General features: G+C 36.6%; 1 protein-coding gene across 4 annotated transcripts in view; it reads left to right on the top strand.

The window, feature by feature from the left end:
• Positions 1-21,450, top strand: part of LOC123564875 (uncharacterized) — a 531,225-nt gene that overhangs the window by 87,330 nt on the left and 422,445 nt on the right. For 3 of the 4 annotated variants that reach the window (XR_008369995.1, XM_053537515.1, XM_053537513.1), the window contains exons 26-28: positions 8,181-8,377; positions 16,960-17,197; positions 18,859-19,008. Coding sequence is in view for 3 of the 4 variants with exons in the window: in XM_053537515.1 (XP_053393490.1) it covers positions 8,181-8,377; positions 16,960-17,197; positions 18,859-19,008 (585 nt within the window). In the remaining variant the exon portion in view is untranslated. Of the gene's footprint in view, positions 1-8,180; positions 8,378-16,959; positions 17,198-18,858; positions 19,009-19,188; positions 19,210-21,450 lie in introns of all 4 variants that reach the window. The other variant, XM_053537514.1, reaches the window with a different exon arrangement.

The following is a 21,450-nucleotide window of genomic DNA, read 5'->3' as shown; positions in this document are numbered from 1 at the left end:
AACTAAAAGTGTTGATCTGTTTTACTTTTTAGCTCACCTGAGCATGGCTCAGGGTGATCTATTGTGATCATGCTGTGTCCATTGTGTGTCTGTTTGTTGCCAACAATTGTGTTTAAAAGACATCTCCATAACCACTGAATAGATTTTGATGAAACTTGGCATGAATGTTCCTTGGATGGTCCTCGACCAAAGTTGCTCAAATGGTTGCACTTGGTTGCACAAAAGGGCCACCAGAGCTAAAATTAGAAAAATCTTCAAACAATATCTAAACTGATGGTCCAATTGAGAAATAATTTCACACAAATTATCCTTGTGGGAACCTCTACCAAGATTGTTCAAATTATATTGATTCCTCAGAAAAATGGCCGTCAGAGCATGTGGAAATTTTGAAAATCTTCTTGTGTGAAACTGCTGGCCTGATTTTAGAATAATTCCTACACATCTAAATGATCCTTTTGTGACCTTCTATCAAGATTGTTCAAATATTATTCCGATTCATCAAAAAACATGGCCACCAGACGGTGTGTTCACTTATCCCTATATGTATGTAGTGAAAACTTTCAAAATCTTCTTGTGTGAAGCTGCTGGCTCAATTTTAGAATAATTTTACACAAATGGTCCTTGTATGACCCTCTATAAAAGAAATGGTTCTTGTGAGCTATTTTGATCACGCTGTGTCTGTTGTGCCTCTGTGCATCCGTGTGTGAGTCTGTCCATCGTCAACAGTTGTGTTAAATAGACATCTCCATAACCACAGAATGGATTTTAATGAAACTTGGCATGGATGTTCCTTGGATGGTCCTCAGCTACAGTTGTTCAAACAGTCCTTGTGTGACCATCTACCAAGTTGTTCAAATTTTTTGATTTGTCAAAAAACATGGCCGCCAGAGGGCATGGTCACTCTTTCCTATATGTATATAGTGGAAACTTTAAAAATCTTCTTGTGTGAAATTGCTGGCCCAATTTTAGAATAGCTTTACACAAATGGACCTTGTGTGACCCTCTTCCAAGATTGTTCAGATTATTTTGATTTGTGAAAAAAAACAGTGCCAGAGGCGTCAAGGGTCACTTTTTCGTATATGTATTTAGTAGGGCTGGGAGGATTTCAAAATTTTGAAACTGGTTAATCATTTGTATGAAATCGAATCGAACCGGTTAACCTGACGACCCTATAAAGGTACCTCCAGCAGTTGACTTTATTAGGAACTTAAGAGCTTTATCATTTAGAAGAAGTGTGATAATTAATAAGTCATATTTTTGTGTATTTTATATTAGTTATATCACAACAAGCAAATCTGAGACTACTGATTATGTTCAAGTTGATGTGTTTTAGCGGAAATATACTGTGGATCTATTTGCTGGTCAAAGAAATGTATAAAATACCATTCGTGATGTTTATTGTTTAAGAGCGATCAGCGGTTTTGCAAAATTGAAACCGCTTTCACCTAGTAATCGAATCGGATCCGATTAACCGAGTAATCATCCCAGCCCTAGTATTTAGTGGAAACTTTAAATATCTTCTTGTGTGAAACTGCAAGCCCGATTTTAAAATAATTTTACACAAATGATCCTTTTGCGACCCACACCCAAGATAGTTCAATTTATTTTGATTTGTCAATAAACATTGCTGCCAGAGGGTATGTCACTTTTCCCTATATTTATATAGTGGAAACTTTAAAAATCTTCTTGTGTGAAACTGCTGTCCCAATTTTAGAATAATTCTACACAAATGGTTCTTGTGTGACCCTCTACCAAGATGTTCAAATTATTTTGATTTGTCAAAAAACACTGTGGTCAGAGGGCGTGGTCATTTTTCCCTATATACTTATACAAACACACTCAAACCCCCGTGAGCTTTTTATGGTCAATGATCCTCTTGTTTTCGTTTAATGAAAATGCCATAAGGACAAGGTCAAACTCATGACTTAAGTCAGGATGACATATGACAGAGGATTATTTTTGTTTGTGATATTTGTACAGAACATGATTGTATGATGTAAACTTCAAAATTTGAAGCTGTTTTTCATGGAATTTCTTGTTTCTTTTTGGAATTAGATAGATGCCATAACATGTTTTTCTTTGGTTGAAATTGGGTCAAGTTTCCTCCAAAATCATGTTTTTCTTCAATATGACTAAAATTTCTCTGTTAGATTTTTTATGCCCCCAAAGGGAGGCATATTAGTTTTCAACTGTCCGTCCATTAGTTCGTTCGTCACAACGTTAACTTTTTGCATGAAGGCACTTTACTCGCGAACCACTGCACCCAAACCTTCAAATGCTAATAGTACTTATTGAGTACACAACCCCTATTGACTTTGGGGGCACCAGGTCAAAGGTCAAGGCACTGCAGGGGCATTTGTCACCATTAGTGACAGCTCTTGTTTATATATCACTTGATAAAGGATTCTAGTTCATTGAATTGTTTTTTTTATATGCCTGGAGAAAAACAATGTGATAGCACAGGTATTCTCTCCTCTGCCCATCTGTTTGGTAGCTTAAAACTATAAAAGATCCTGAAAATTGACATGAAATTGGTGATGGGTAGAAGATCACTCCCCCCCGCCACTGATTTTTGAGCTCAGCTTATCAAAGGGAAGAGTTACAGTTACTTTTAATATAAAATAGTTTCTGCTCAAAGAGAAACCCTTTTCCAAGATCTTCAGATTTCGCAGGCACACTACCAAGGGGCAGTGGATGTCCCCATATAGATTTTGAGGTCATAGGGGCAAAGGTCAAGTTCATAGTGTCTGTTAGTACAAGAACTGTTTTTCTGCTCAGTATTTTAAGAATGCTTTGAAGACTGGGCACAAGCTTTCATCATAACAAAGAATGTGATGCATTCAATACCCATATCAGTCAAATATATTACCGGTAAGTCTTTTTTGTCCTATATTAACTTTTTATGCTTGCATGGATATTCAAGTAACTTAGCACAAACATTCACCTAACGAAAACTACCCAAGTAAAATTTGCTTTTAAGAGGTCATAGATTTTACATTTCTTTTTGTGTTTGGTCAACAATTTTTGTATGAATTGATTAATATTCACAATAAGTTGGTGCAAAAGTTCACCGAAACTAGACCATTTACATTTTAAGTTAAGTCTATAACTTCTGAATGAATGGAGGAATATTCATATATATAACTTGGTACAAACATATATACCATTTCTTCTTGATGTGTGTCATGTGAGATCTGTAGTTGTCACACTTTAAGGTGAAAGATTTTACTTCATTTTTCTTTTCAGGTCTAACTTTTTAGCTCACCTGTGCACAATGTGCTCATGGTAAGGTATTGTGATCACGCTGTGTCTGTCGTGCATCCGTGCTTGCATCCGTCAAGTCGTACGTCTGTCGTCAACATATGTGTTAAAACGGCATCTCCTCCAAAACCACTTAATAGATTTTGATGAAACTTGGCCATGATGTTTCTTGGGTGGTCCTCTACCAAAGTTGTTCAAACGGTTCCGCTTGGTTGCACATAGGGGCTGCCAGAGCTAAAAATAGAAAAAACTTCAAACAAAATCTCCTCCTAAACTGTTGGTCCAATTTTGAAATAATTCCACACAAATGGTCCTTATGTCACCCTGTACCAAGATTTTCAAATTATACTGATTCCTCAAAAAACATGGTCGCCAGAGGGCGTGGTCACTCTTTCCTATATATATTTAGTGGAAATTTGAAAATCTTCTTGTATGAAACTGCTGGCCCGATTTTGAAATAATTTTACACAAATGGGCCTTGTGTGACCCTCTACCAAGATTGTTCAAATTATTTTGATTCGTCGAAAAACATGGCCGCCAGAGGGCATGGTCACTTTTCCCTGTAAGTATGTAGTGGAAACTTTAAAAATCTTCTTGTGTGAAACTGCTGGCTCGAAAATCTTTGTGTCTAAAAGCACAGGGCCTAGTGCTAGATATTTGGTATGTAGAATCATCTAGTGTCCTCTACCAGGGTAAAATATGGCCCCGCCCCGGGAGTCTCATGGTTTAAATAGACTTATATAGGGAAAAACTTTGAAAATCTTTTGGTCCGAAACCACAGGGCCTAGGACTTTGATATGTTGCATGTGACATCATCTTGTGGTTCTCAAGTAAGATTGTTCAAATTACCCCCATAGGGTCAAAAATGCGTAGTTTTGTGTTCCGAAATGAAATTTGACCTTGATTTTGACTTAGTGACCTACTTTCACATTTCTGAAGCTACAGCCTTCAAATTTGGACCACATGCATAGTTTAATGTACTGAAATGAACTTTGACAATGATCTTTACTTAGTGACCTACTTTCTCATTTCTGTAGCTACAGCCTTTAAATTTGGACCACACACCAGGTGACATACTTTCACATGTTTGAATATACAGGCTTCAAACTTGGACTACATGCATCTTCTCCTCTGAATCAATAATACTAGTAGCTAGAGCCTTGACTGACTTTTGGTGTGTGATGTCAGAGTTGTTCTGTCTAACTATTGGCCTAGGCTAAAGAATGTGTGTGACGGCTTGTAAACACATTATGCAAACACGTTACGTTATGCAAACACACTTAAATCCTTATACTCAGGTGAGCACTATAGGGTCAATGACCTCTTGTTTATTTTTGGAATACAGGGATGGATATTCAAGTATTTTGGAGCGAACATTCACTACTGTAGGAAATTGTGTCTTTTAGCTTAGAGATCTAGAACAAACTTAGGGGTCAAAGATTTTATGTCTCTTTTTCTTGTCTAGTCTGTACCTTTTAAATGCATAGAAGGATATTTCTATAACTTGGTATAAAGTTTTACCACAAGACATGAATGTATCATTTATTTGTTCAATCTGAAATATACTGAACAGCAAAAGAAACTATCCAGTTTTATAACTGGGGTATTTTCATTAACAAACTTTAATTTATGAATCACTTGTGTTTTTCATATCACATTACACGTGTAAAATTTTAAAAAATCAATCAACCATGAAGTCAGTAGTTCCACAATAGCCGTTTTGCATGATATTCACGTGCGCCTGTAATTAACAATGTTCTTTGTGAAATTTTATTGTCATTGGAAATATTGATAATTGACAAATCGGAAAAACATCAAAAAGTTTTTAAAATATTGTTGGTTGCACTGCACGACTGAATCAAGTTTAGTGCGAGCGCCAAATTGGGATGTTACAATGCAACTGACGCGCAGAAGATATAGCCTTTCAAACAGCTATTGTGGCTCTATTGACTTCACGGTTGATTGATTTTTAAAAATTTATCACGTGAATTGTAATTTTGGTATGAAGAAATGATTCAAATTTAAAAAAATCAATTTTTATGCCCCCAAAGGGAGGCATATAGTTTTTGAACCGTCTGTCCGTCTGTCGGTCTGTCCGCAATTTTCGTGTCCGGTCCATATCTTTGTCATCCATGGATGGATTTTCAAATAACTTGGCATGAATGTGTACCACAATAAGACGACGTGTCGCGCGCAAGACCCAGGTCCGTAGCTCAAAGGTCAAGGTCACACTTAGACGTTACAGGTCATTTTTCATGATAGTGCATTGATGGGCGTGTCCGGTCCATATCTTTGTCATCCATGGATGGATTTTCAAGTAACTACCCATAAATGTGTGGCACAGTAAGACGACGTGTCGCGCGCAAGACCCAGGTCTGTAGCTCAAAGGTCAAGGTCACACTTAGACGTTAAAGGTCATATTTCATGATAGTGCATTGATGGGCGTGTCCGGTCCATATCTTTGTCATTCATGCATGGATTTTAAAATTATTGGACATGAATGTGTACCACAGTAAGACGACGTGTCGCGCGCTAGACCCAGGTCCGTAGCTCAAAAGGCAAGGTCACACTTAGACATTAAAGGTCATATTTCATGATAGTGCAATGATGGGCATGTCCGGTCCATATCTTTGTCATTCATGCATGGATTTTAAAATAACTACGCATGAATGTGTGGCACAGTAAGACGACGTGTCGCGCACAAGACCCAGGTCCGTAGGTCAAAGGTTCTAAACTCTAACATCGGCCATAACTATTCATTCAAAGTGCCATTAGGGGCATGTGTCATCCTATGGAGACAGCTCTTGTTTATTTCAAAATATACCAGTTATACATCTGGATAGTTTCTTTTGCTGTTCAGTATAGATAAATTACATTTTTTTTCCACTCTAATAAATCCAGTATATGTGTATCGTCACTGTGCCATCACTTACAAAACTCTCCTTTTTGTGTGATAACAGCAGATTTCTAGTTCAGGTTTTCCCATTTCAAATTTTGATTTATTGTTAAAGCTTTAATGCACTTTGGGGGTGCTACAGCTAAAGATAGAGAAAAAGTTGAAACCAATTTTACTCATTAACGGCTGTACAGATATTCACCAAATTTGAACAGAAACATCTCCGCTTGGACTTTTCAATATTTTAATCAAACGTTTTTGCTTGACTTCATTCGGGGATCACCAGTGTTAAAGATATATGTGAAAAGTTTTAAAATTAGGGTCATGAACATTTACTAAAATTGCTGACAAGCTAAGAAAAAAGGTGAAGGTCATCCTAAAAAACAGCTTAGACCTTCCAGTCCCTGGCGTCGGCGTGACCCTTCTTGGTTAAAGTTTTTCGGCAACCTTTGTTTTTCTGTCATATCTTTGTTACTATTGCTTATATCTTACTGTAACTTCACATAAACATTGACCAGTATACAAACAATATATGTATAGGGGCTGAGCCCATTATACCCAAGGTCAAGGTCACCAGGCTGTTCTACTTAGGTTATTTTTAAGGTTAAAGTTTTTCAGCAACCTTTGTTTTTTTTCAGTCATATCTTTGTTTCTCTTGCTTATATCTTACTGTAACTTCACATAAACATTGTCCAGTATACAAACAAAGTATGTGTAGGGGCTGAGCCCATTATATCCAAGGTCAAGGTCACCAGGGTCTTTATACTTAGGTTATTTTTCAGGTTAAAGTTTTTCGGCAACCTTTGTTTTTCTGTCATATCTTTGTTACTATTAAGGTTAAAGTTTTTTGGCAACCTTTCTTTTTTTGTCATATCTTTGTTACTATTGCTTATATCTTACTGTAACTTTACATAAACATTGTCCAGTATACAAACAAAGTATGTATAGGGGCTGAGCCCATTATACCCAAGGTCAAGGTCATCAAGGTCTTATACTTAGGTTATTTTTAAGGTTAAAGTTTTTCGGCAACCTTAAAGTTTGTTTTTCTATCATATCTTTGTTACTATTGCTTATATCTTACTGTAACTTTACATAAACATTGCCCAGCATGCAAACAAAGTATGTTTAGGGACTGGGCCCATTATACCCAAGGTCAAGGTCATCAAGGTCTTATACTTAGGTTATTTTTAATGTTAAAGTTTTTCGGCAACCTTTGTTTTTCTGTCATGTCTTTGTTACTCTTGCTTATATCATATCGTAAGTTCACATAAACATTGTCCAGCATACAAACAAAGTATGTGCAGGGGCTGGGCCCATTATACCCAAGATCAAGGTCACCATGAAGTTATACTTTGAATTATTTTCTTGTTTGATTTTTTCGAGAGCTTCGTTTATAGACATATCTTAGTACTTTGAAATAAAATCACTTGAAATTAAAAATATTTGTTTATAATCATCTACACGTGTGGCTACATACCCCATAACTCTAATTGTGTTTTTGACAGAATTATGCCCCTTTTGTTCTTAAACTTTTTTTGCAATCTTCGCTTTCTGGATATAACTTTAATGCTATATAAGATAAAGACTTGAAACTTAAAATGTATCTTTATCATCATCATCTGCATGTGTGGTAACAATCCCCATAACTCTGATTTGTGTTTTTGACCAAATTATGCTCCTTTTACACTTAAATTTTTACAACCTTCGTTTTCTGGACATAACTTTGGTACTATATAATATACGATAATGACTTGATACTCAAAATATATCTTTATCATCATCATCCTCATGTGTTGTAACAATCCTAATAACTCAGATTTGTGTATTTGATGGAATTATGCCCCTTGGTGTATCTTCCTTTTGAAGTAGAGGTTTCTTGTTCAGACATATATTCATTTTACTGTCAAATCCCTGAATATAGTGGAGCGCGCTGTCTTACGGACAGCTCTTGTTGTATTACCCAATTCCTAGACAAGGAATTATATACAATTTAGTCACAAAATATTACTTTGTCTATTTTCAGTGAAAGAGAACCCAGAGTATATAGTTTCTGTGGACTTGATACATACCTATGAGTACATTTCCGGTGATTGTTTGAATGAGTACGGAAACTCTTTAACGAATAATATACCTACCTTTGAACAAAACATTTTAAGCCTTTGCAACCAGCAGTGGGATGTCTCAGTAAACACAGCTGAAAAAGGAGGAAACTTTTTTGAGGTATGGCCCTCATTAAGATATCTTAGACAGAGGTATGACTCTCAGTAGAGGTATGATCCTCATTGAGGTATTTAAGATAGAGGTAATACCCTCATTGAGATATTTGAGATAAAGCTATACCCTAGGTAAGATAGGTAAGACCCTCTGAGGTATCTGAGATTGAGACTGAGATATGATACTTATTTAGGTCTCTAGGCTAGGGATATAGAGAATCTGTCATTGGTCTTCGGTTAAGATCAGAAAATCCCAAACCGAGGGTGCACCGCTCAAGTCTTAAACGATGCTGTGCCGAGTAAGACTTGAGCGGTGCGCCCGAGGGTTGGGATTTCCGATCTTCACCGAACACCAATGATGGATTCTATTTCTCACTTACCACAACAGAAACAATAAAAACAAGCATGAAAATATGAAACTATTTAAAACGCGGGAAATTGACGTCCGTAAGCAGAAGTGACGTCGTGACATTTCAGTGACGCACAATAACAAAGTTCCGCTTAAGTGTTATCGTTTGTATCGTAACGGTACGTTCTTATCATAAAGTAATGAATTTTGAATCGAGAAATACAGTATAAGGAACGGAGAGAAAAGATAAAGGTACCTGATTTTTAATTATTTTACATAAATAATATGTATATTCAGTGCATGAAGGAGTCCGTCACAGGAGTGTGGGATAACCCATGTGAGATAAGATTTTCCAGCACTTCTAAAAGTAGAGATTTTTCTGTCCGATAAGTGAGAAATTACCCCTCTCCTGAGATATTTGACCATGTCATGAGAAAACCAACATAGTGGCTTTGCGACCAGCATGGATCCAGACCAGCCTGCGCATCCGCACAGTCTGGTCAGGAGCCATGCTGTTCCCTAACAGTTTCTCTAATTGCAATAGACTTTGAAAGCGAACAGCATGGATCCTGACCAGACTGCACGGATGCGCAGGCTGGTCTGGATCCATGCAGGTCGGAAAGCCACTATGTTGGTTTCCTTATGGCGCGGCTCATTTGTGATTTACCAATCTCATAGAGATTCCACAGAAAGAGGTATGATTCCTCAGAGATATTTCAAGTGTATTACAACTTACTGAAATATCAGAGATGAAGATATGACTCTCATTGAGATATGTAAGAGGTATAAACTTTATAGGTATAAACCTGAGATAGTGTGAAATCATTAAATTTTATGGCTTAGGCCAAAATGGCTGTTATTTGGGGATATGTATTTATTTAACCACTTTGAATCACTATAGGAACCACTCACCCAAACCACTTTGAATCACTATAGGAACCACTCACCCAAACCACTTTGAATCTCTATAGGAACCACTCACTCAAACACTTTGAATTTCTATAGGAACCACACCCAAACCACTTTGAATCTCTATAGGAACTACTCACCCAAACCACTTTGAATCTCTATAGGAACCACTCACCCAAACCACTTTGAATCACTATAGGAACCGCTCACCAAATCAGTTTGAATCACTATAGGAACCGCTCACCCAAACCAGTTTGAATCACTATAGGAACCACCAAACCACTTTGAATCTCTATAGGAACTACTCACCAAAACGGTTTGAATCACTATAGGAACCACCAAACCACTTTGAATCTCTATAGGAACTACTCACCAAACCACTTTGAATCACTATAGGAACCGCTCACCAAATCAGTTTGAATCACTATAGGAACCGCTCACCCAAACCAGTTTGAATCACTATTGGAACCACCAAACCACTTTGAAACTCTATAGGAACTACTCACCAAACCCCTTTGAATCACTATAGGAACCGCTCACCAAAACAGTTTGAATCACTATAGGAACCGCTCACCCAAACCAGTTTGAATCACTATTGGAACCACCAAACCACTTTGAAACTCTATAGGAACTACTCACCAAACCACTTTGAATCACTAAATGATTAGGCAGTTGTAGGAGACATACAATTTTCTCAAAAGCAGCTCTAGTTCAAAGGGATGTTCAATGAAAATTTACTGTTTGAAGAGCAAACAGTGCAGACCATGATCAGCCTGCACAAATCATGGTCTGCACTGGTCGCAAAGACAGAATCACTTGTCATTTATATAAAGCTTTATGATTAACTCTGAAAGCAGTTTACCTTTAGTACCTATTGACATGACATTTTTCTAGGTAGTGCTTTAAATGTGGTCAGTGGCATTTAAGCAACATTCTATATGTTCTATAGAAACTTGTGATGTGTAAGTATCCCCCCAACACATGCTTTACTACAAAGGTATTGAAAAAAGCTTTAATCCGATTTCAATATAATTTCCTGTTTTACACATTTGCATTTGATAAAGCGACGGATGTTTTAACAACCTGAACTAAAAGACAAATCTAAAACTGTATGTGGCTTCTGAATTAATTATACCCCCCTTTGAAGAAGGAGGGGTATATTGTTTTGCAGATGTCTGTCGGTCAGTCGGTATGTAGAGCAATCTGTTTCCGGTCAAGGTCACAGTGACCCAGAACAGTTAAACCGTTTGCAAATGTTAACTTGAGAACACTTGGGCCTAGGATCATGAAACTTGATAAGGAGGTTGATCATGACCAGCAGATGACCCCTATTGATTTTGAGGTCAGTAGGTCAAGGGTCAAGGTCACAGTGATCCCGAACCTGAACAGTTAAACCATTTTCAGATGATAACTTGAGAATGCTTGGGCCTAGGATCACGAAACGTACTAGTAAGGTTGATCATAACCAGTAGGTTACCCCTATTGATTTTGAGGTCAGTAAATCAAAGGTCAAGGTCACATTGATGCAGAACAGTAGATATTTTATAATTATTGATTTGAGGTCAGTAGGTCAAAATGTCCAGTGCACAGTGACCAAATAATTTTTGTTCCTTGTGCAGTTACTGAATGTATCAGGGAGGGGGGTAGGGCATTTCGTGTTCTACAAGCTCTTGTTGAAACCTGACACTTAAATGTAGTTTCAGTACCAGGAAGATATGAGAAAATCTGCTGATTTGAAAGAAACTGCCAAATATGCTAAAAAATGCAGAACTTTCTTGTTAGGTATCCTATATTTGGACATTAAGTGAAAATCTACAGTTAGGTAAACACCTTAAATGGGACTAAAGTTAAAATAAAATTCTTTAGTTAGGTAAACACTTTACTTGGGACTTGAGTTAAAGCAAAATTCTACAGTCAGGTAAACATATTAATTGGGACATAAGTTAAAGCAAATTTCTATAGTTATGTACCGTAGATTCCCATGTATAATGCGCACCTATGTATAATGCACACACCCCGAGTTTAGCCCAAAATCCTGTGAAGAAAACATTTTGGTCAATTTTGAGGTGGATGGAAAAAGAAAGTAGAGTTTACATTGACACCAGTAATAAATTTTATCTCCGCTGCGGAATGCAGCATCGGTCTCGCAGTACTATCGATTTTTCTTTTCTCGAAAATAAAACCAGTAAAATACTATTATATTTGTTGTTTTACCTTTTTTATACGCCCGTTTGAAAAACGGGACATATTATGGGAACGCCCATGGCGGGCGGATGGGCGGGCGGGCGGCGTCCACAGACTTCTACATGCATGGAGGGACACAGTTGTTCACCATCATGAGACAGAGTGTCATGTGCAAGAACCAGGTCCCTAGGTCTAAGGTCAAGGTCACACTTAGAGGTCAAAGGATACAAGAATGAAAACCTTGTCCGGAGCATTTCTTCTTCATGCTTAGAGGGATTTTGATATAACTTGGCACAAATGTTCACCACCAGAGACGAAGTGTCATGCGCAAGAACCAGGTCCATAGGTCTAAGGTCAAGGTCACACTTAGAGGCCAAAGGTCAGATACAAGAATGACTTTGTCCGAAGCATTTCTTCTTCATGCATGGAGGGATTTTGATGTAACTTTGCACAATTATACACCATCATGAGAGGAAGTATCATGCGCAGTTCCTTTCTTTAGAATTACTTCCCTTTGTTGTTACTATAAATAGCTTATATTGTAACTTCTTCATTACTAGTCGTAGGGAAAAATCGAGACCACTTTTCTGTAGTACAACATGGCATGCTACATCCAATTTTGAGGTGTATTTTGATATTTAGATTAACTTCCCTTAGTTGTTACTATAAAAAACTTATATTGTAACTTTTTTATAATTGATCGTAGGGAAAAACCAAGACCACTTTTCTGTGGTAAAACATAGATGTTACTTTTAAATTTTAGGTGTATTTTAAGGTCTCTCTACCTGGTAAGGAGTTTTTTTGTGGACTTAGAAAAAGAAAAGTCTTACAATGATTACTAAACAACCACAAAATTAAAATTCATTTGCAATACAGCAGCTAGAGTAATGAAATTTGCTGTGACGGGCGTATATTGTGACAATCTGGCACTCTTGTTAATTAACTATTTTGAATAAATAAATAGCAGCTGATTCAGTATTTCGGAATGGTATCTTTCAAAATGACATGAGCTTCTCAATTCAAACCGATAACAAAAAGTGTGATAGTCTTTTTGTCATGATCAAATAGCCAGTAATTACCAGCAATTATGTTGTTCACAGTTTGATCTTGGTTAATGGTAATTCTCGATCTTTAATTAGTATCATAATTTTTGTGATTTGTTAACATTTCTTTCATCAAAATACTAATATATGAAATTAATTTTGTTTGAAAGAAAAATAAACCATTCGATCTTTTACGGAACGTAACGGCAATCTTAGATTTTAGCGGTGACAGTAAGTGCGGGGAGTAGTTTCCCTTTACCAAAATGGCGAACATCGGTAACAAACCTGTTTTGAAGTTGGAAAATTGTCTATACCTGTTTATTATGCACACCCACGATTCGGGGCTGGTTCCGGGGGTCAAAAAACAGCGCATTATACATGGGTATTTACGGTAAATACCTCAGTTTGAACATATATTAAAGCAAAATTCTACTGTCAGGTAAACATTTAATTTGGGACATAAGTTCAAAGCAGAAATCTACAGTTATGTAAATACCTAATTTCGACGTAAGTTAAAGCATAGTTCTACAGTCAGGTAAATGCCTTAATTGGGACTTCAGTTAAAGTGAAATTCTACAGTCAGGTAAATACCATAATTTGGATGTGAGTTAAAGCAAAATTCTACATTCAGTTAAATTAATTGCCACCTAAGTTCAAAGCAGAAATCTACAGTTATGTAATACCTTAATTTGAAGATAAGTTAAAGCGAAATTCTACAGTCAGGTAAATACCTTAATTTGGACGCGAGTTAAAGCAAAATTCTACATTCAGTTAAATTAATTGCCACATAAGTTCATAGCAGAATTCTACAGTTATGTAATACCTTAATTTGAAGATAAGTTAAAGCTTACTTCTACAGTCAGGTAAATACCTTAATTGAGACACAAGTTAAAAAGCAAAATTCTACAGTCATGTAAACACCTTAATTGGCACTTAAATTAAAGCAAAATTCTATAGTAAGTTAAATACCATAACTGGGACTTAAGGTAAATGCAGAAATCTATAGTGGGATAAATACAGTTGAAAACAAATTAGACTTAAAATGAAATTTTGTGCACATGTTTTCGGGATCGGACTTGAAAAAAATCTTTGAGATAGCTGGAATTTTGAGTTAAACGAGTTAAACAAGTTAAACGTGTTTGAGATATCGAGTTTCAACTGTACCTGAATTGGGACAGAAGTTAAAAGTAGAACAGTTAGGTAAGATCTTATCTGAACAGTTAACAAACATGTAGAACTCTTCAGGTGTCATACAAATGTTATTTGGTTATCTCTCCTGGAAAGTTGATAATTTATTATTAACATTGTGATCCACTGTGTGCACAGGCAAATGTGTAATATACATTGTACCACTTATCTTGTTGAAAAGTATACGTGTGTGTTATACATTATTAGCTGGGCTATCCAAAGAATAGGTAGAGCTATTGGACTCATTTGTGCGTTGGTGTCAGCATCCCGATTTGGTTAAGTTCTTGTACTCAGTAACCACTTAGGGGAATGTATTGAAACTTCACACACTTATTCACTGTGATAAACTGACTTGCATTGCACAGGTTCCATAACTCTATTTTGCTTTTTTAGAAAATTATGCTTCGAAATTTTTGGTAAAGGTTTTATATGTAATGTAAGCTGGTGTCTCAATACCCACTAATGGGAATGGATTGAAACTTAACATACTTGTTCACTGTCATGATCTGGCATGTAATGCACACGTTACATAACTCTACCTTGCATTTTTACAAAATTATGCCCCTTATTTGACTTAGTAGTTTTTGGTTAAGTTTTTTTATGTTAGCTGGTATCTCAGTACCTGCTAATGGGAATGGATTCATTGTCGTGAAATGATATGCATACTGGTTCCATAACCCTGTTTTGCAATTTTACAAACTTATTCACTTTTTACAACTTTTATTAGCTCACCTGAGCACAGAGTGCTCAAAGGTGAGCTTTAGTAATTGCTCTGTGTCTGCCGTCTGTCATCCGTCCGTCCATTGTCAACAATTTGACTGTTTACACTCTAGAGGTCACAGTTTTGGCCCAATCTTAATGAAACTTGGTCAGAATGTTACCCTCAATAAAATCTTGGACGAATTTGATATTGGGTCATCTAGGGTCAAAAACTAGGTCACTAGGTCAAATCAAAGGAAAAGCTTGTTAACACTCTAGAGGTCATAATTTTGACCCAGTCTTAATGAAACTTGATCAGAGTGTTATCCTCAATAAAATCTTGGAAGAATGTGATATTGGATCACCTGGGGTTAAAAACTAGGTCACCAGGTCAAATTAAAGGAAAAGCTTGTTAACACTGTAGAGGCCGCATTTATGACTTTATCTTCATGAAACTTGGTCAGAATGTTAATATTGATGATCTTAAGGTCCGGTTTGAATCTAAGTTATGTAGGTTTAAAAACTAGATCACCAGGTCAAATCAAAGGAAAAGCTAGTTTACACTGTATAGGCTATATTTATGATTGTATCTTCATGATACTTGGTCAGAATGTTAAACTTGATGATTTGTAGGACAGGTTCGAATCTGGGCCATGTTAAGTCAAAAACTAGGTCACCAGGTCAAATCAAAGGAGAAGCTAGTTAACACTTTAGAGGCCACATTTATGACCATATCTTAATGAAACTTAATCAGAACGTTAATCTTGATGATCTTTAGGTCAGGGTTAAATCTGGGTCAGGTAGTTTCAAAAACTAGGTCACTAGGTCATATCTTCATGAAACTTGGTCAGAATGCTAAACTTGATTATCTTTAGGTCAAGTTCGAATCTGGGTCATGTCGGGTCAGAAACTAGATCAAGGGGTCAGGTCAAATGAATAGCTAGTTAACACTTTAGAGGCCACATTTATGAACATATCTTAATGAAACTTAGTCAGAATTTTTATCTTGATGATCTCAAGGTCAATAGGTCAGGTGAGCAATACAGGGCCTTCATTGCCCCCTTGTTTTCATTCAACTGATAAGGCTGTTGAATAGTTGAGCATTGCTGTCCTTCCACAGCTCTTGTTAGCTCACCTGTCACAAAGTGACAAGGTGAGCTTTTGTGATTGCGTGGCATTCGTCGTCTGTGTGTGCGTAAACTTTTGCTTGTGACCACTCTAGAGGTCACATTTTTCATGGGATCTTTATGAAAGTTGGTCAGAATGTTCATCTTGAAGATGTCTAGGTCAAGTTTGAAACTGGGTCATGTGCGGTCCAAAACTAGGTCAGTAGGTCTAAAAATAGACAAACCTTGTGACCTCTCTAGAGACCATACTTTTAATGGGATCTGTATGAAAGTTGGTTTGAATGTTCACCTTGATGATATCTAGATCAAGTTTGAAACTGGGTCATGAGCTTCAAAAACTAGGTCAGTTGGTCAAATAATAAAAAACCTTGTCACCTCTCTAGAGGCCATATTTTTCATGGGATCTGTATGAAAGTTGGTCTGAATGTTCATCTTGATGATATCTAGGTCAAGTTCAAAACTGGGTCAACTGCAGGCAAAAACTAGGTCAGTAGGTCTAGAAATAGAAAAACCTTTTGACCTCCCTAGAGGCCATATTTTTCAATGGATCTTCATGAAAATTGGTCTGAATGTTCACCTTGATGATATCTAGATATAGTTAGACACTGGGTCACGTGCGGTCAAAAACTAGGTCAGTAGGTATTAAAATAGAAAAACTTTGTGACCTCTCTAGAGACCATACTTTTAATGAGATCTTCATTAAAATTGGTGAGAATGTTCACCTTGATGATATCTAGGTCAAGGTCAAAACTGGGTCATGTGCCTTTAAAAACTAGGTCATTAGGGCAAATAATAGAAAAACCTTGTGACCTCTCTAGAGGCCATATTTTCAAGTAATCTTCATGAAAATTGGTCAGAATTTTTATCTTGATGATATCTAGGTCAAGTTCAAAACTGGGGATCAAAAAATAGAAAAAATGACGTCATACTCAGTTCAAAACTGGGTCATGTGGAGAGACAGGTGAGCGATTCAGGACCATCATGGTCCTCTTGTTTTCTTGGGATCAAAAGCAGAATACTGCTGTAGCCACATTGTATATTTAAAATTTAGGATAATGTCTTTATTAGAATAATTTTCTTTTTTTTTCAGTTTGAAACAACTTTGGATCTCAAATTATTATCATCTGTTAGTGTGTCTGAAAGTGAAGACTGTATCAATAAAATTGTGAATACCACATACAATGTGTTTGATGTCACTGGAAGCGCTTTGTTTTGTACAGCAGCTGGTCAAAGCTACGATCTGACTGTGAAGGAAGATTCAGTTATATCAGGGACTGGGGCACTTAGCTGCTCAACTGTAGGTTACAGCTTGGTTGATGATATCTGCTGTAAGTATAACTAATGCACATGATACTGTGTGATTGACAGAATCTGATGAAAATACTTGTTGCATAGAGTACTGTGTGATTGATAGATGGAGAAACCTATTGCATAGGAAACTGTGTAATTGATAGATATATGAAAATAACTGTTACATAGGGTACTGTGTGATTGATTGATTGATTGATAGATGAAAAAAAAACCTGTTGCATAGGATACTGGGTAATTGATTGTTGAAAATACCAGTTGCTTAGAAAACTGTGCTATTGACAGACAAAATGATTGTGGCATAGAATAATTTTATGACTGATAGATGAAAAAAAACAGTTACATAGGATACTGTGTGGTTGATAGACAAACATACCTGTTGCGTAAGATACTTTGTTCTTGCATTGAGTACTATTTGATTGATTGATAAAAGTTCTTATGGCATAGAATACTGTGTGATTAATAGATGAAAGTGTCTTTTGCATGAAAATTTATATTAATTACTGTTTGATTGAACACAGAGTTTAACACACATGTTGTGTAGGAAACTATGTGTTTGACAGGTGAAAAATATCTGCTGTACCTATAACTGTAATTTATGGTTTTTAGCTCGATTATTCATAGAATAGTAAAGCTGTTGGACTTGCCTGTGCGTTGGCGTCCGCGTCGGTGTTGGCATCGGCGTCCTGATTTGGTTAAGGTTTTGTATGTAAGCTGGTATCTCAGTAACCACTTGTGGGAATGGATTGAAACTTCACACACTTATTCACTGTGATAAACAGCTTTACATTGCACAAGTTCCATAACTCTATTTTGCTTTTTTACAAAATTACCTATGCCACCTTTTTGACTCAGAAATTTTTTGGTTAAGGTTTTGAATGTAAGCTGGTATGACAGTAACCACTTGTGGGAATGGATTGAAACTTCACACACTTATGTACTGTGATAAACTGATTTACATTGCATGGGTTCCATAACTCTGTTTTGCTTTTTTACAAAATTATGCCCCTTTTTCGACTCAGAAATTTTTGGTTAAATATTTGTATGTAAGCTGGTATCTCAGTACTCACTAATGGGAATGTATTGAAACTTCACATACTTTTTCACTGTCATGATCTAACATGCACAACGCAGATCCCATAGCTCTACTCTGTTTGTTTGGTTTTTTTTTGGTTTTTTTCAAAATTATGCCCCATTTTAAACTTAGCATTTTTTTGTTAAATTCTTATATGTAAGCTGTTATCTCAGTACCCACTAATGGGAATGGATTGAAAGTTCACACACTTGTCCACTGTCATGGGATGATTAGAACTATACAGGTTCCATAACCCTGTTTTGTATTTTTACTAAATTATGCCACTTTTTCGACTTTTGTTGTCATTCAGTTGACAAGGCTGCTGAATAGTCATGCGTTGCTGTCCTCCGACAGCTCTCGTTAATATCTATTGTAAATGTTACTAGGTACTTAATTCTTTAAGATAATCAAACCTGACGTATGGTTTACAATATACCTATTAAGCAAAATAATTATGTAAATAATTAAATTTGTAATTGTGACGTCCAGGTAACTGATCTTGTGCAATTATAACCCTTTTGCTATGGATGTCACAGACACATGTGTGACACAAGCTGATTTTATTGGTTGTGCTGTATATATTTTCAAGCATATAATGTGTTACAGTGCCATGTGGACCTGCCCAGTTTTTCAACTTGGAAACAAATGCTGTAAATGCTTGCCCAGATGGACAGTACCAAGATGGTTTTGCTCAGACAAGTTGTAAAAATTGCTCTTTTGGACAGTATCCAAATAGTGATAAGACAGTCTGTCAAGGTAAGTTTAAATTGTAAACCATTTCCTTCAGGACAGTAGCCTGAAGGTGATCAGACAGGCTGTCAAGGTTAGTTTAAATCTTTAATCCTGCAATTCAGGATAGTAGCCAGAAGGTGATAAGACAGACTGTCAAGGTAAGTTTAAATCTTTAATCCTGTCATTCAGGATAGTAGTCTGAAGGTGATAAGACAGGCTGTCAAGGTAAATTTAAATTGTACATCATTTCCTTCAGGTCAGTTGCCTGATTGTGATCAGACAGGCTGTCAGTCTTTAATCATACCCTTCAGTACAGTAGCCAGATAGTAATCAGACAGGCTGTCAAGGTAAGTTTAAGTCTTAAACTACCCTTACCTATTATCTTTTTAGCTCACCTGTCGCATAGTGACAAGGTGAGCTTTTGTGATCACCCTTCGTCCGTCGTCAGTCCGTCCGTCTCGTGCGAGCTCACATCTGCTTACTTAGGTGGCTATAGGAACAATAGGTAACTGTACTTTTTCTTTGATGTCATTCATTCCGTAAGGCTTTTATGTGGCTATTTTTCTCTTACGTGGCTAAAAGAACAATAGAGAGAACAAAAGAGTAGCCACATAAGTATCCATATGTAGGAACGTCCGTCCGTCCGGGATCCGGACATTTGCCCCCCAGGACATTTGCCCCCCAATAAAAAAGTGGACTGCTGGACATTTGCCCCCCAGTTGAAATGATAGATAGGACATTTGCCCCCCAGTGCTTATTTCTGAAACGGACATTTGCCCCCCAATATTTTTGTCCCCCAGTGACTTTTTAGGAACTTCGTACAAGACATTCTTCATATTTTAGGGTACAATATCTTTGTTTTATACAATTTTGTAGTAGATAATAGCCAAATTAACAAGTCTGAGTGTTAAAACATTGCACTAATTAAGAAATTATAACGCTGTTATGAGCACTTTTATTACTCAATAATATGCTATTATTTACCTTAACACCTAAAAGTAATTAACATATTTATCAAATTATAATTAATAAAACAGTTTTTTTTTTACTGAAAATTGCCTTTTAGAGTAATTTTGATAATAAAACAACACCAAATACAGTTATATATACTGGCATACTGGACAAAAATATTGGGGGGCAAATGTCCATTCCAAAAATAAGCTATGGGGGGCAAATGTCCTATCTGCCATTTCAACTGGGGGGCAAATGTCCAGTAGTTCATTTTTTCATTGGGGGGCAAATGTCCTGGGGGGCAAATGTCCTACAATCGTCCGTCCGTCAACAATTTCTTGTCTGCACGGTAGTGGTTTCATTTATGATTTTATTTTAACCAAACTTGCACACAAGTTGTATCACCATATGATCTTGGTTCCTTTCTTGAACTGGCCAGATTCCATTATGGGTTCCAGAGTGATGGCCCATGAAAGGGCCAGAATTAGCTATTTTGACTTTGTCTGCACAATAGCAGCTTCATTTATGACTTGAATTTAATCAAACTTGCACAAAACTTGTGTCACCATAAGATCTCGGTTCCTTTCTTAAACCGGCCAGATCCCGTAATGGATTTCAGAGTTATGGCCCCTGAAAGGACCAAAATTAGCTATTTTGACCTTGTCTGCACAATAGCAGCTTCATTCATGACTTGAATTTAACCAAACTTGCACAAAACTTGTATCACCACAAGATCTTGGTTCCTTTCTTGAACTGGCCAGATTCCTTTATGGGTTCCAGAGTTATGGCCCCTTAAAGGTCCAAAATTGGCTATTTTGGCTTTTGCAGCCATATAGAGACTTCATTTATGGTTTGATTTGATACAAACTTCCAAAATATCTTCAACAACAATAAATCTTGGATTCCATGACAAATCAGATCCATTTGTAGGTTCCAGAATTATTTTATATCTGATTACCTCCCTTGATTGTAATCAAAGTAAGTACTTATAAAATTTATTAATAATTTCATTATTGTCATTAGTTGGACTGAGCCAATGAGGGTAGATAACTATGGACTGATTTTATGTCAAATTACCTCCCTTTATTTCAAATTAAAATGGGTATATCTCAGTAACTAATGTAGATACTGATCTGAAATTTCATTTATGTCAACAGATTTATTTAGCAGATCCTTCTTTTGTTAACTTACAATCTTTTTTTTTTTTTAATTACTTCCCTTTTACGTTACTATAAATAGCTTGTTTTTAGTAACTTTTTTATTATTGGCCGTAGGGAAAAACCGAGACCACTTTTCTGTAGTACAACATGGATGGTACCTCAAATTTTTAGGTGTATTTTGACATATCTCTACCTTGTAAGAATTTTTTTTTCTTTTTGGTTTAATTTCTTCCCTTTGTTGTTCCTGTCCTTTGGACTTAGATATTTTTTCTGAGGACCTTCTTGTCCTCAAGTGCAGTGACAACAGGTGAGCGATATAGGGCCATCGTGGCCCTCTTGTTTAAATCATAACCTT

This window comes from Mercenaria mercenaria, chromosome 2 (genome assembly GCF_021730395.1).
Source record: "Mercenaria mercenaria strain notata chromosome 2, MADL_Memer_1, whole genome shotgun sequence".
In the NCBI taxonomy this organism is placed as follows: Eukaryota; Metazoa; Mollusca; class Bivalvia; order Venerida; family Veneridae; genus Mercenaria; species Mercenaria mercenaria.
The sequence above is the reverse complement of the archived record's forward strand: the minus strand, read 5'-3'. Positions and strand labels throughout refer to the sequence as shown.